The 14,189-nt window shown below is 34.9% G+C and overlaps 1 protein-coding gene across 2 annotated transcripts in view; it reads right to left on the reverse strand.

Moving 5' to 3' along the window:
* The window catches only part of AFG1L (AFG1 like ATPase), a 226,118-nt gene that overhangs the window by 87,051 nt on the left and 124,878 nt on the right, over positions 1 to 14,189 (reverse strand). For both annotated transcript variants that reach the window (XM_044244541.1, XM_044244548.1), the window contains one exon: positions 12,526 to 12,584. In XM_044244541.1, the coding sequence (XP_044100476.1) occupies positions 12,526 to 12,584 (59 nt within the window). The remainder of the gene's footprint in view (positions 1 to 12,525; positions 12,585 to 14,189) is intronic.

Genomic DNA, 14,189 nt, shown 5'->3' on the forward strand with positions numbered 1-14,189 from the left:
ATCATGACCTGAGCCGAAGGCAGAGGCTTTAACCCACTGAGCCACCCAGGTGCCCCTATACATATTTTCTTTTAAACACTTATCTCTCTTTCCTTTGCATGTTGTATAAATCAGGGATAAGAAAACTTTCTGTAAAAAGCCAGATAGTAAGTATTGTAGGATTTGAAGGCTATCCGTGCTACAGCTACTTAACTCTGCTGCTGTGGTGTGAAAATGGCCAAAGACAATACAAAAATGAATAAGCATGACGTTTTTCAATAAAATTTTATTTACAACAGGTGGCTGTCCAGATTTGGCCACTGGCTATAGTTTATATATAGATCTCTGTATAGAGATCTCAGGATCTATATATCTCGAGATACATAGAGATATATAGATCTCGAGATCTCTAAACAGAGATCTATCTCTCTCTCTCTCTCTATATATATATATACTATATATATAGTATATATCTATACTCCTGGTATAGATTATCACAGTCCCGCAGGGCCGAAATGAGACAGATATATTTAACTTTATAGGATAGTGCTAGGTAGACACCAACACATGCTTTCACAATTATGTCTGCTTATCTACTTAGAAGAACTGGCTACGTGCTATTAAAAATCACAACAAAGATTCTTTAATTCTTTAAGAATAAATCAGCAAAATCAAGACATTATGTCTCATGGTCAGTCAGGGGTTTCAAATTTGAAGCAGGTACAATAATCATAGTATTGACCACCTTTCTTTTTATAGACAGGGGATATTAAGTACTGTCTTTTTTAAAATTACAGTAGTCACCCTGGCTTTATCTGTGAGGGATACAATCCAAGATGCCTAAAACTGCAGATAGTACTGAACCCCATACATACTAGATTTTCTTATATACACATACCTAAAATAAAGTTTAACTAGTTTAAATTTAGTTTAATTTAACTAAATTAGGCACAGTAAGAGATTAACAAGAACTTACTAATAATACAAAGATCTGACTTTTAAATAGATTTCCAAGTTTCAAGCAAACAAAAGGACAGTGATCATTATTATTTTATGAAAACTTCAAAGAATTACTGATCACAAAATCTTAAACTGGTAATTCTCATGCTTCTGTCTTTTCCTTGCGTTTTCTTCTCCAGGAGGACTGCTCTTTCCCACTTTGCCTGGTAAATTTTATTATATGCTTATTTCATTTAAGCATCATTTGTTCTTCGGAAATATTCCTGATATGTACTGCTACTCCATTCAAATGGCTAGTGTGGGTTGGGGCCCCTTTTCTATATTCTTTAGCATTCTGCAGTTAACTCAATTACAGAAGTTCCCACATGCTTATGAAAAAATTTTACTAACTTGCAGACCAGAGTAAGAAAATTTTTAATCAGAATAGCGATCATCACCAATGTTTTCTTACCATAATATCTCCACCTACAGTTATTAATTTTTACTTAATCTTAAAGTAGTTTGTTCAATTAGTTTCATGAGTTGTACACTTCTGTAGATACCACATATCCAAAAATATGTATCTACAGGCTTAGATTTTCATGACAGCTTGGCTAACAAGAGGGCATACATTTATTTTTAACAAAGTAAAATCTATTTTATTCTATATCTACTTGTAGCAAGTAAGTCTCAATCCAGCTTGATTTTTTCCCACTGATTTTCTTCTAATTAACCATAGGACTCTTCCTTTATCCTTGAAGTTCAGTTATGCACCAGAAAAATGTATTATTCCTCTATATTATTTTTCTCTCTTAGAAATACGAATTCTGTGAATGTTTGATTTCTGTCATCTGCTTTCCAGAGCTAGCATTTTCACAATAGTTTTCTCTCTGACTCTTCCAGCTTCCTTTTGTGTGATTTTTTTCATAAGTTGGGTCTCCTTATCACTAATTTTATTTTTAGCATTTTTTATTCTTTAACTTGCTTTTTCTATGATGCTCTTCAGTTTTTTAATGGGTCTCCCCTCACTTTTTTTTAGCTCTTCAATCTAACTTTCCATCCAATCTTATAGTTACTTTATTTCTGTTTTCATATTTCATTGGTACCCATAACTTCTATCATTTCTTTTAAAATACAGAAAAGTTTTATCTGAAAAAGTTTCCCATTTCTTGGGGTAGTTCTTCCAAAGTATAACCTTCATGTGTATATTTACTTCTCCTGTCTGCTCCTGCTGCTTCCTTCCTATGCCCACCATTCCACTCTTTTCATGATAGCCTCTGTACATATGACCTATATTCATTCCATTTTGCTTTTTGCTAATTTCTCGACTTCGAATATGAGTAGTCCTATCCATATCTGCTGACTTCCTAAGAAGGGTAGGCAAAAATTTACCTGCTTAAAAAAAATGGGTTTTATTATAAAAAATAACACAAGATCATTCCAGAAAAGTCTAATGTTAGAAATCTTAGAAAAGTCTAACAGAGAAGATGTAAATCATCTATAATCTTATCATCCAGAAAAAAGTTCTAGTTACATTTTGAGATTACTTATTACCAGGATTTATTTTCCTATGTGTGCATATTATCTCCATAATTAAGAGTTACAGATATACTCTTGCATCATATTTTTTCACCCACATTATTTGTGAGCATTATTATACATTATCAAAAGCTTTTTGAAAATATCATTCCAAGTAAGTATACTATATCCCTTCATGTGACTATACCATCATTTAAAATCATTCCTTTAAACACAGGAAAGATGTTCCCATCACTGCTTTTTAAAATAGTTATTCTATTTCTTTTTTTAAAGTATCTGGAAAAAAAATATGGTTCTGAGTTTCTAAATTACAAAATATCCTGTCTTCTTCTTTACAATTAAAAGCCAAGATAATGGAAACCATCAACAAAATGAAAAGGCAACCTGCTGAGTGGGAGAAGATATCTGCAAATGATATATCCAATAAGGGGTTAATATCCAAAATACATAAAGAACTTATACAACTCAACACCAAAAAAAGCCCCAAGTAAATGGATGAAAATATGGGGAGAGAACCTGAATAGACATTTTTCCAAAAAAGACAAACAGACAGCCAAGAGACACAAGAAAAGGTGCTCAACATCACTCATCATCAGAAAAATGTAAATCAAAACCACAAATCACCTTACATCTTGTCAGAATGGCTAGAATCGAAAAGACAAGAAATAACAAGTAATGGGATGTCTGGCTGGTTCAGTTGGTAGAGCATATGACTCAATCTCAGTGTTGTGAGTTCAAGTCTTACACACTGGGCATGGAGCCTACAAAAGGAAAGAGAGAAAGGAAGGAAGGAGGGACAGAGAGAAAGAGAGAAAGAAAGAGTGAAAGAACAAACAAGTATTGGCAAGGATGTAGAGAGAAAGTAATCCTGGTACACTGCTGAGGACTTGTAAATTGGCAGAGCCACTGTGGAAAACAGTATGGAGGTTCCTCAAAAAATTAATAATACAGGGGCGCCTGGGTGGCTGTGTCTGAGCCTCTGTCTTCAGCTCAGGTTGTGGTCTTTGGGTCCTGGGATGGAGCCCCGCATCAGGCTCTCTGCTGAGCAGAGAGCCTGCTTCCCCCTCTCTCTCTGCCCACCTCTCTGCCTGCTTGTGATCTCTCTCTCTGTGTCAAATAAATAAATTAAGTCTTCAAAAGAAAATTAAAAATAGAAATAGCATATTCACATCCAGTAATGCCACTACTGGTTTTTACCCAAAGAGAACAAAAAACACTCATTCAAAAAGTGAGTTGGGGGAAATCAGAGGACCTTAAGAAACAAGCTGTGGACCTTAAGAAACAAACTGAGGGTTCTGGAGGCGTCAAGGGTTGGGAGGGCCTAGTGGTGGGTATTAAGGAGGGCACATATTGCATGGAGCATTGGGTGTGGTGCATAAACAATGAATCTTGGAACACTGAAAAAATGAAATGAAATTTTAAAAAATGATACATGCAGTCCAGTGTTCACTGCAGCATTACTTACAATAGCCAAGATAATGGAAGCAACCCAAGTGTGCCTAAACAGATGGAAAGATAAAGAAGATGTGGTATATATACACAATGGAATATTACTCATCCATTAAAGAGAATGAAATCCTTCCATTTGCAACAATATGGATGGACCTCGAGGGTATTATCTAAATGAAATAAGTCAGACAGAGAAAGACAAATACTGTATGATTTCACTCATATGTGGAATCCAAAAAAACAAAAAACAAACAGGAAAAAAAAAAAAAACCACACACGAGAAAAACCAGACTCCTAAATATAGAGAACAAACTGATGGTTGCTCTCAGGTGGGGGATGGGTGAAACAGACAAAGAGGATTAAGAGGTACAAATTTCCAGTTATAAAAGAAATAAGTCAGGAAGATGAGAAGTACACCTTAGGGAACATAGTCAATAATACTGTAATGCTGCTGTTTGGTTACAGATGGTGAATACACTTATTGTGGTGAGCATGAGTAAGGTACAGAATTGTTGAATCAATATGTTGTATACCTGAGGCTATATGTTAATTATACTTCAATTTAAAAATGTATGCTAATTATACTTAAAAAAAATTAAGAAAGAAACTTACACTTTTAGTCAAAGCAGAGTATTTAGAACTCAATTTTACCTTCCTGCCATTACACAATAAAACACTGGACATAACAGGTAAAACATTTGCTATCAGATGTAATACAACAGGTAGCGGAGGATAGCAATCCCTGAGATGTAGGAAATAAACCAAGCAAGCGTTACATTTCCCATGGCTTTCTTTCAGAGGCAATTTCTAGACTGTAGCACAGCAGTCTAAATGAATTGAAGAGACAGTGACCAGAGTTTAGGGGATTAAGGCAGTTGGGATTTGCATGAAAGAGTTCAGTAAAAAAAGAAATATGTAGAGAAAGAGCTCTAGATATCTGCATAGGGAATGTCTATAATCTTTGGCTGAATATTAAATTGCACGTGCATAAGGTGAAACTTCACAAGACTGGGGAAAGAGCAATCCACACAAAGCTGGAAGACATAAGCATTCTGAACAGCCAGAGTAGAGAGATGTCAGTGACACTGAGGGGATTCAGCACAGAGCCTTGAAGGGTCACATGTAAAAGAAAGGCTAAATAGTCTTAGAGTAAAGGCTACTTTAGACACATTACTGAAATTTAAAAACAAGCCTTGGAAGGATAAAGCTGATCTGCAAGAAATGTAATTACTTGCCAAAATAAACACCCAACAGCCTTAAAGGAAGTAACACTCAATATTATCACCCACAATATCCAGCATCCAATCACAAATTATTAAATCTGCCAAGAAGCAGGAAAGTAGGACTCAAAACCAGGGGGAGAAAACCAGACCACAAAAACAAAACCAGAAATAATAGAATTAGCAGAGAAGGACATTTAACAAACTGACATCCACTTCTGGGAAGATGGAGTAGATGCCCTTTCTCTATCCCTCCTGCTCTGTACAATTGAAAATCCTGGAGATTATATAAAAAATAAACATAAAAATATACTAAAAAGTGGAAAGAAGAAAGAATAGCTAGGGATCAGCTAGGGATCTCAAGACCTGTTCAAAAGAACAGTGAGTTCTCTGCTTTTCTTCTTAATTTAAATTTTTCAGACTTGGAGCTGAAGAAGCCAGCACCTCTGAAATGCCACCTCAGACAAATGAAGACCCAACAAAAGTCAGCTCTCTTTAGCTAAGGGACCAGAAAAATGGCAGCATAAGAGAAGAGACAACTTTTTGACAATAACTTTTACTGCAGCAAACACTGCAGGGAAAATACACGTATTGTGGGTGCCACCTCCACCCATTCCAGTCAAAAGAGGAGTCTAGAAGTATATCCTCAGAAGCTTTTAGGAGGCACTCTAACCCTCCTGCCAGTAATGTCAGAGAAGACCAAGTAGGGAACTGAAACCTCCATGCCTGCCAGTCAAAAATGAGTACCCTTTCCCGCCCCTGATGACATCAATGGAACCTCTCCACCAGCAGAAACAAGGTGCATCTTCTCAATAGATGCTGAATAGAGAACCTGGGCTTCTACCTGTATCTGGCAATAAAGAGATGGTGCCTAACCTTTGTCAGAACAGTGTCCAAAAAAGCCATCTAAAACTAAAGTTTGAAGATGATAAACGGGTTCCTGGGTGACACAGTTGGCTGAGGGACCAACTCTGGATTTTGGCTTGGATCATGATCTCAGGGTCATGGGCTCCTGCCATGCACTGGACTCCCTACTCAGTGTGAAGTCTTCTTAACTCCCTCTTCCTTTGCCCCTTCCACTTGTGTTCTCTCTCTAAAATAAATAAATCTTAAAAAAAAAAAAGTGAAATAAAGATGAAAAACAAATGGCCAATAAGCACATAAAAAGATGCTGCACATCACTAATCACTTGAGAAATATGAATCAAAACTACAATGAGGGATGCCTGGGTAGCTCTGCTGGTCAAGCTGCTGCCTTCAGCTCAGGCCATGATCCCAGAGTCCTGGGATCGAGTGCCACATCGGGCTCCCTGCCCCACAGGGAGTCTGCTTCTCTCTCTGCCTCTGCCTGCCACTCTGCCTGCTTATGTGTGCTCTCTCTCTCTGACAAATAAATAAATAAAATCTTAAAAAAAAAAACTACAATGAGCTACCACTTTATACCTGTTAGGGTGGCTATAATAATGATAATAACGATGACAAGTGTTGGCAAGGATGTAAAGAAACTGAAAACCTTGTGCATTGCTGGTGGGAATATAAAATGGTGCAGCTTCTAAGGAAAACATTATGGCAGTTCCTCAAAAACTTCAATATAAATTTACATATGACCTAGAAATTCAACTCCTGGGAATATATACAGAAGAATTAAAAAGACTCAAACCAGTATTTGCACAGAAGTGTTCAGAGCAGCATTATTCACAAGAGTCAAAAGGAAGATTTAACCCAATGCCCATCAACAGATGAATAGATGAACAAATTGTGGTATTACATAAAATGGAATTTTATTTCTTAAAAAGGGATGGAATTTGACATATGATACAGTATGGATGAACCCTGAAGACATTATGCTAAGTGGAAAAAGCCAGAAACAAAAGGACAAATATTATATGATTAATTCACATAAGGTGTCTAAAAATGGCAAATTCACAGAGATAGAAAGTAGAATGGTGATGAGCAGGAGTTGGGAGTAGAAGAGAATGGGGAGTTATTATTTAATGAGTACAGAATTTCAATTTGGGAAAATGCAAAAGTTCTAGAGATGGATGGTGGTGATGTTGTCCAACAGTGTAAATGTACGTAATGCCACTGAACTGTACATTTAAGAATGGTCAAAATAGCAAATTTTATATTACATGTACTTTACCATAATAAAAAATGATTAAAAAAATAAGATCCAAAGCCTTATGACAAATTATGAAAATGTTCAAGATTCCAATGAAATTCATTCATACCAAAAACCAGGAAGATCTCACACGGAATGTAAAAAGACAATCAGTATATGCCAACTTCAAGATGACAGAGATGTGAAAATTATCCAATAAAATTACCCTATGCATGTGCAATTCAAAGCAGATATGAAAAAAAATACTTCAACAGGCATATGACTACGCTTGAAACAAAGGAGCTTATATTACTACTTAGTAAAAAAGTGTCATTAAGGGCGTGGCTCAGTGGGTTAAGCCTCTACCTTCGGCTCAGGTCATGATCTCGGGGTCCTGGGATGGAGCCCCGCATTGGGCTCTCTGCTCAGCAGGGAGCCTGCCTCCCCATCTCCCTCTGCCTGCCTCTCTGCCTACTTGTGCTCTCTCTCTCTCTCTCTCTCAAATAAATAAATAAATAAATGATAGTTATTCCCTAAAAATGTCATTAAGGAAGTTCTGTTCACAAGCAATATTTAATAATTTCAACTCTGCATGTAACTTATAACATAACCTCCAAATATGTAAGGTCAATGACAAAATTATCAGAGAAATGGACAAATTCACAATCATCATGAATGACATCTTCCATGAGCTTCGTAGTACTTGATGGGAAAAAATAATAAAAACTGGAACATTATAATTAAAAATTCTAATTTAATCGGTGTAATGTTTATATATACTAGCATAAACAACTATATTTGAATACTCACTATTTTTAAGAATATAGAGAGTATATGGGGTGCCTGGCTGAGTCAGTCAGAAGAGCATGTGACTCTTGATCTTGGGGTCATAAGATGTCATTTTTACATAGGGTGTAAAAATTAGTTAAATAAAAAAACTTTTAAAAATATTTTTAAAAAGAATACAGAGAATTTTTTTTAATTGCCCACATATTAGGGCATAAAGCAAGTTTCAACAAATTTCAAAGGATTTAGGTTGCACAGACCATATCCTCCAACCACAATGTGATCAAGCAGTTGTTAAGAAAATAATAACAAAAGCATAACTAGAAAATTTCTTATGTTTGTTTGGAAATTAAGAGACATACTTCCAGGTGATTCATGAGTTAAAGTAGAAATCACAATAGAACTGAGAAAATACTTAGAATTTAACAGTGAAAATACTATCAAACTTAATGAATGTAGCTATTTAAAGGAAAATAAATAGCCTTAAATGCATTTAGGAATCAAGGTCGAAATGAGATTTTTAAAAATTAAAAAAAGAACATCGAAATAAACTCAAAGAAAGTGCAAGTAAGAGTGAAACAGGAACCTCCCTACTTAAAAGGGAGTGGAAGTTCTATGTAACGGTTTGCTTTTTTTTGTTTGTTTTGTTTTGCTTTGTTTTGTTTGAAGGGATTATTCTAGGAAGACTTCCTACAGGAAATGTACCTGAACACTTTATAAATCCCTTCCAGTACTATGACTTTTCTCCTTTTGTAATAAATGGTGGTAAAACATACACAACATAGAATTTATTATTTCAACCCTCTTAAGTGTACAGTTCAATGCCATTAAGGACACAGACAATGTTATGCAATCATTACCACTGTCTCTATCCACAACTTTTTCATCATCCTAAAGAGAGACTCTACCCATGAAACAATAACCACTCATTCCCCTCTCCTCTCAGCCCCTGGTAACCTCTATTTTACTTTCTGTTTCTCTGAATATGCCTTTTCCAGGAACCTCATATAAGTGGAATCATATAATATTTGTCCTTTTGTTTCTGGCTTCTCTCAAATGTTTTCAAGGTTTGTTCATAATGTAGCATATGTCAAAATTTCATTCCTTTTTTAGGGCAGAACAATAACTCGTTTGAATAGACCACATTTTGTTTTTTAATGGCGTATTAGTCTTCCTCATCATTTCTACTACCTTATGACAATATTATTATTTACTAAGAGCTTTTATAAACTCTTGGGTTTGTTTGTTTGTTTGTTTGTTTTTTGCAATACTCCAAGCAATAAATCACAAGTTCTTGTAGTGAATTAGAATTGTTATCACTTGGTTTATAGAAGAGGACATAAAGGGAAAAAATGGATTTTACACTGTATTTTTCCCCCAAATAAATTTCTATTTGATTTATAATCTCTTCTTTTTTAAGATTATTTATTTGTTTGTTTGACAGACAGAGATCACAAGTAGGCAGAGAGGCAGGCAGAGAAAGAGGAGGAAGCAGGCTCCCTGCTGAGCAGAAGTCCAATGCAGGGCTCCATCCCAGGACCCCAGGATCATGACCCAAGGCAAAGGCAAAGGCTTTAACCCACTGAGCCACCAGACACCCCTATAATCTCTCTTTTTTTTTTTAAAGATTGTAATTATTGGGTGCCTGGGTGGCTCAGTGGGTTGGGCCTCTGCCTTTGGCTCAGCTCATGATCTCAGGGTCTGCCCGCATCGGGCTCTCTGCTCAGCGGGGAGCCTGCTTCTCCCTCTCTCTGCCTGCCTCTCTGCCTACTTGTGATCTCTCTCTCTCTCTATTTCAAATAAATAAATAAAATCTTTTAAAAAAAAAAGATTGTAATTATTTATTCGTCAGAGAAAGCACAAGCACAAGGAGCAGCAGGCAGAGGGAGAAGCAGGCTTCCCGCTGAGCAGGGAGCTCAATATGGGGCTCGATCCCAGGACCCTGGGATTAAACCAAGATTCTCTATTTGTTTTAAGATTGTCTTCTGCTAAATATCTCTCTCAGCTAGGCCAGTTTGCAAGGGTAATGCTAGCATATGTAAATAGGCAAAATATCATTTAAATAAATATGAAACAACCTTTTCTTACAAGCGAAACTACATATGCCCACCAAAAAAGTTCCAGGGAAACCAGCCACAGCATATATTTATCAGGCTGTTTTGTTACATGTGAAAAGTCTTTTGAATAAATGAGACATTTTAAATATTTTCTCATCCAATCTGGTATTTAATTCCCTACAAATTTTAGTTTATGTTCAATTTCAATCTCAGTTCTTAATTCAATTTCAAATTTGGATTATGTATCTCTTTGGTGTTCCTTTCTCTACAAAAAAAAAAATTAAAGGTGAAAAGGGTAAAAAGTTTAAATTCTGGTCAATTTAGTTGCTTATTAATAATGCTATTATATATTAAAGTACAAAAAATCATTGGCCAGGGCGCCTGGGTGGCTCAGTGGGTTAAGCCGCTGCCTTCAGCTCAGGTCATGATCTCAGGGTCCTGGGATCGAGGCCCGCATCGGGCTCTCTGCTCAGCAGGGAGCCTGCTTCCTCCTCTCTCTCTGCCTGCTTGTGATTGATCTCTCTCTGTCAAATAAATAAATAAAATCTCTAAAAAAAAAAAAAAAAAAAAAAAAAATCATTGGCCAAAAAATGTTTGTGGTTAAAAAAAAAAATGTACCTACAAAGTTCCCTGAGAACCTTTAACTTGCTTCATTATGTGAGCCTTCACTCTTATATTTTATATATTTTCTGCTACACGAAGGTACTATTTTTAATACCCATTTTTCTCAGCCTCCCTATTTATATTTTGATATCCAAATCTACCAAATCACTTTGGATTCCCAGCATAGAGAAAACACCACAGATTTACCTTCTCCCCAAATGTAAAACATGAATGCAAAGGGGAAAAAATACTAACGGCATAAATCTTCAAAGAGTACTTTGCCTTACATCTATAAATATCTCACGGAAATTAAAAACGTCTGGGAACTTAAAATTGGTCAAGAAAATACACGTTTTAATTCTCCTAAGTATAGCATAGGGAATAAAGTTTGGCACCAACGATCTTCAAAAATATTGTCTGACTATATCTTTAGAATATTCTAAGAAAAAATATTCTTCTCCTTTTTAAAAATATTTATTTATTTGAAAGACAGAGAGAGAGAGCATGCACATGTGAGCTGGGAGAGGGGCAAAGAGAGAGGGAGAGTATCTCCAGCAACTTCCCACTGAGCGCAGAGCTGATGGACTCAATCCCAGGACCCTGAGATCACAACCTGAACCAAAATCAAAAGTCCATACTCGGGGCGCCTGGGTGGCTCAGTGGGTTAAGCCACTGCCTTCGGCTCAGGTCATGATCTCAGGGTCCTGGGATCGAGTCCCGCATCGGGCTCTCTGCTCGGCAGGGAGCCTGCTTCCCTCTCTCTCTCTCTCTGCCTGCCTCTCCATCTACTTGTGATTTCTCTCTGTCAAATAAATAAATAAAATCTTTAAAAAAAAAAAAAAAAAGTCCATACTCAACCAACTAGGCCATCCAGGTGCCCCATTATGTGCAATGGAGCATATAATTATATGCTTTCTTCATAAGAATTTTTGAGGTTATTGGGTTTTTAAAAAATAATACTTTATCCCTTCTTCAGTTATATTGCTATAGACTGGGAAAAATGCGTAACTGAGAATTATGGGAATTATATTTTGGCACACATGCTTCTTTTTGGTACATTTTTGTTTGGTACTTCATTTTGCTTTGTGTTATAAATATTTGTGCATGTACTATATGCCCAACTAGAATATAAATGACTTATAAGTAAGAAACATAGCCTATTTCATGACTGCATTACCCATCATGCTTAATGTAGCACTTTGCACATAGTAGGTTCCCAATAAATACTGGTAGAATATAGAGTTATTGAAAAATTGTGTAAAAAATATTTAAATTAACAGTGAAAAAGGAGGTTACTTTATTCCTAATCAGATTGTAATGAAGACTATTTCAAACTCTATGCAGTGATGATACACACAAATATTTAAACTATTTATGTGCCTCAACTTGACATAATTTCATGATAACTTGATGGCAATCACATTTAAATATATTAGAATATTTTTGTAATAATGCTACTCTAGAATAGCAACTTTAATAGCTGAGAAAACATGTTAAAGACCATTAACCTGAAAGAAACAGAACACTAAACATTTTTTTCAGAAATCAATGTATAAGGTTAAACATTCCACTATAATATTTATGAGCAAACCTCAAATTAAAATTTATAAATGCAAACTATCAAATGTTTCAGTTAGACAATAATTTAGATTATATTTTATAATTCCTCCTGTGTACACATTGATGAATACTATATAAAAAAACATTCTTTCTTCTTTAATGTCTTTGACTGTAACTATCTAGTTTCAAAATTAATTTTGCTTGAATGCAAGGCCATGGCAATGCTATAAAAGCCCTTAATTATCAGTGAATATGATATTAATCAGTGAACACAAGTAAGTGATTTTCCTTACCTTTAGGACAGCAATGAATGGTACGAAGTTAGCTCTTTGGAGTCCATTTTTATAGAGATCTGAAAGAAAAAATTGCTATTAGTTTTTTATTTAGCCGAAATCTAATGTTAGCTCAAATCTCAGTCTAGAAAATAAAGCTTTCTATTTATAAAAAAAGATAAACATGCAAAAGAAAAATAACTGAAATTGATTTCTATTCTGGTACTACACAAAATTCATTATATTCTTAATAAGAAGAAGAACTGACAAAATTATGAAAGAAAATCAAAAGACATTCAATCAAATTGGCTTTGAGCTGTGGTTTAAAAAAAAGTAATAAAAGAATTTGGAAGAGATCACAAATAATCCTAAGTCAATAACTCAACATCAGATATTTTTTAAAGTATTTAATATTTCAACATATAGAATTTTACTGGGAAAGGAATTACATTGCCCTTTATCTCAATCTATAGTAAAAATTCTCAGTACACAATTAAAAATGTGTAACAAGATTAGCCTTTTAAGAAAACACATCAAAAGACAGAACTGTGCATGTATTTGTATCAAGATTACATATTTAACATAACGGTAAATGACACTAAGGCCACTCTACTTTAAAATAAATTACCTAAAAATTAAAATTCCATTCTCAAAAGACTATAAATTTAATAGTTATAATAAACAGCTAGTATTTTTTGCTTTATAATATGCATATGTTACAGTGCATGTATGTTCAGACATATCCACACACATGAACATACACTGTCAAGAGTAAAGCAGTGGAAAGAGGTAGCAAATTTTAAGCTTTCCATATTTTTCTTCATTTTCTCTTTTTCTTCCTAAAAAAAAAGGACTTGGAATTTTATTCAAGAGATTGAAATGTTATTGCATATAAAACATCCCTTTTAAAAGTAAAATCTGAAGTAATGAGTTTTTTTAAAAGAGTATAAAAATGGTAACAGTAAAAAGTCTTCTCAATAATAAAACCCATGAATTAGGTTATGTGCCTTGATTTTTTAAAAATATGCTTTAGAGTTTCCTTCCTATATTTCCTTGTTTAGAGAAAATTTGATGACTGAGATAGACCTCAACTGGCACATTCACTTATGGAAATAAAATATGGTCATTAGGAAACATTTATTCTCTTTAGAAAAATATTCATTCTAACATCATTATAGTGTAGAATGTATTTGCAAAGCTCTTTGGTTAATTAAGGACAAGAGGCTTTAATTCAGTTACATTTAATATATTTATTTAGGGATATTACAAAAGGTAACATAATGTTGGCCAGGCTGTTAGAATTTTCAAATCCAAAATGAGATCTTTCCTTTCCTATAATCAATAACCTCAAAAGAGTAAATAGGTAAAATGCAGGAGGTGGATTATTAAGTTAAATATTTTCATAATCTTCCCTAATTATTAGGTTGTTGGGGAAGGTACAAAAAACACTACTGTATGATAAGAGTTCACAGCCATGATTGCTAACAAGTGGCAACATCCAAAAATAAAATATCCTTATTTTATTTATTTTTTTTTAAGTAGGCTCCATGCCCAACATGGGGCTTGAACTCATGACTCCAAGATCAATAGTCACATGCTCCACTAACTGAACCAGCCAGGTGTCCCAAAAAATAAGATTGTTTAAATACACTCAATGTTTACAGCAGCTTTACTTGTAATAGCCA

Source organism: Neovison vison, chromosome 1 (genome assembly GCF_020171115.1).
Source record: "Neovison vison isolate M4711 chromosome 1, ASM_NN_V1, whole genome shotgun sequence".
Taxonomy (NCBI): domain Eukaryota; kingdom Metazoa; phylum Chordata; class Mammalia; order Carnivora; family Mustelidae; genus Neogale; species Neogale vison.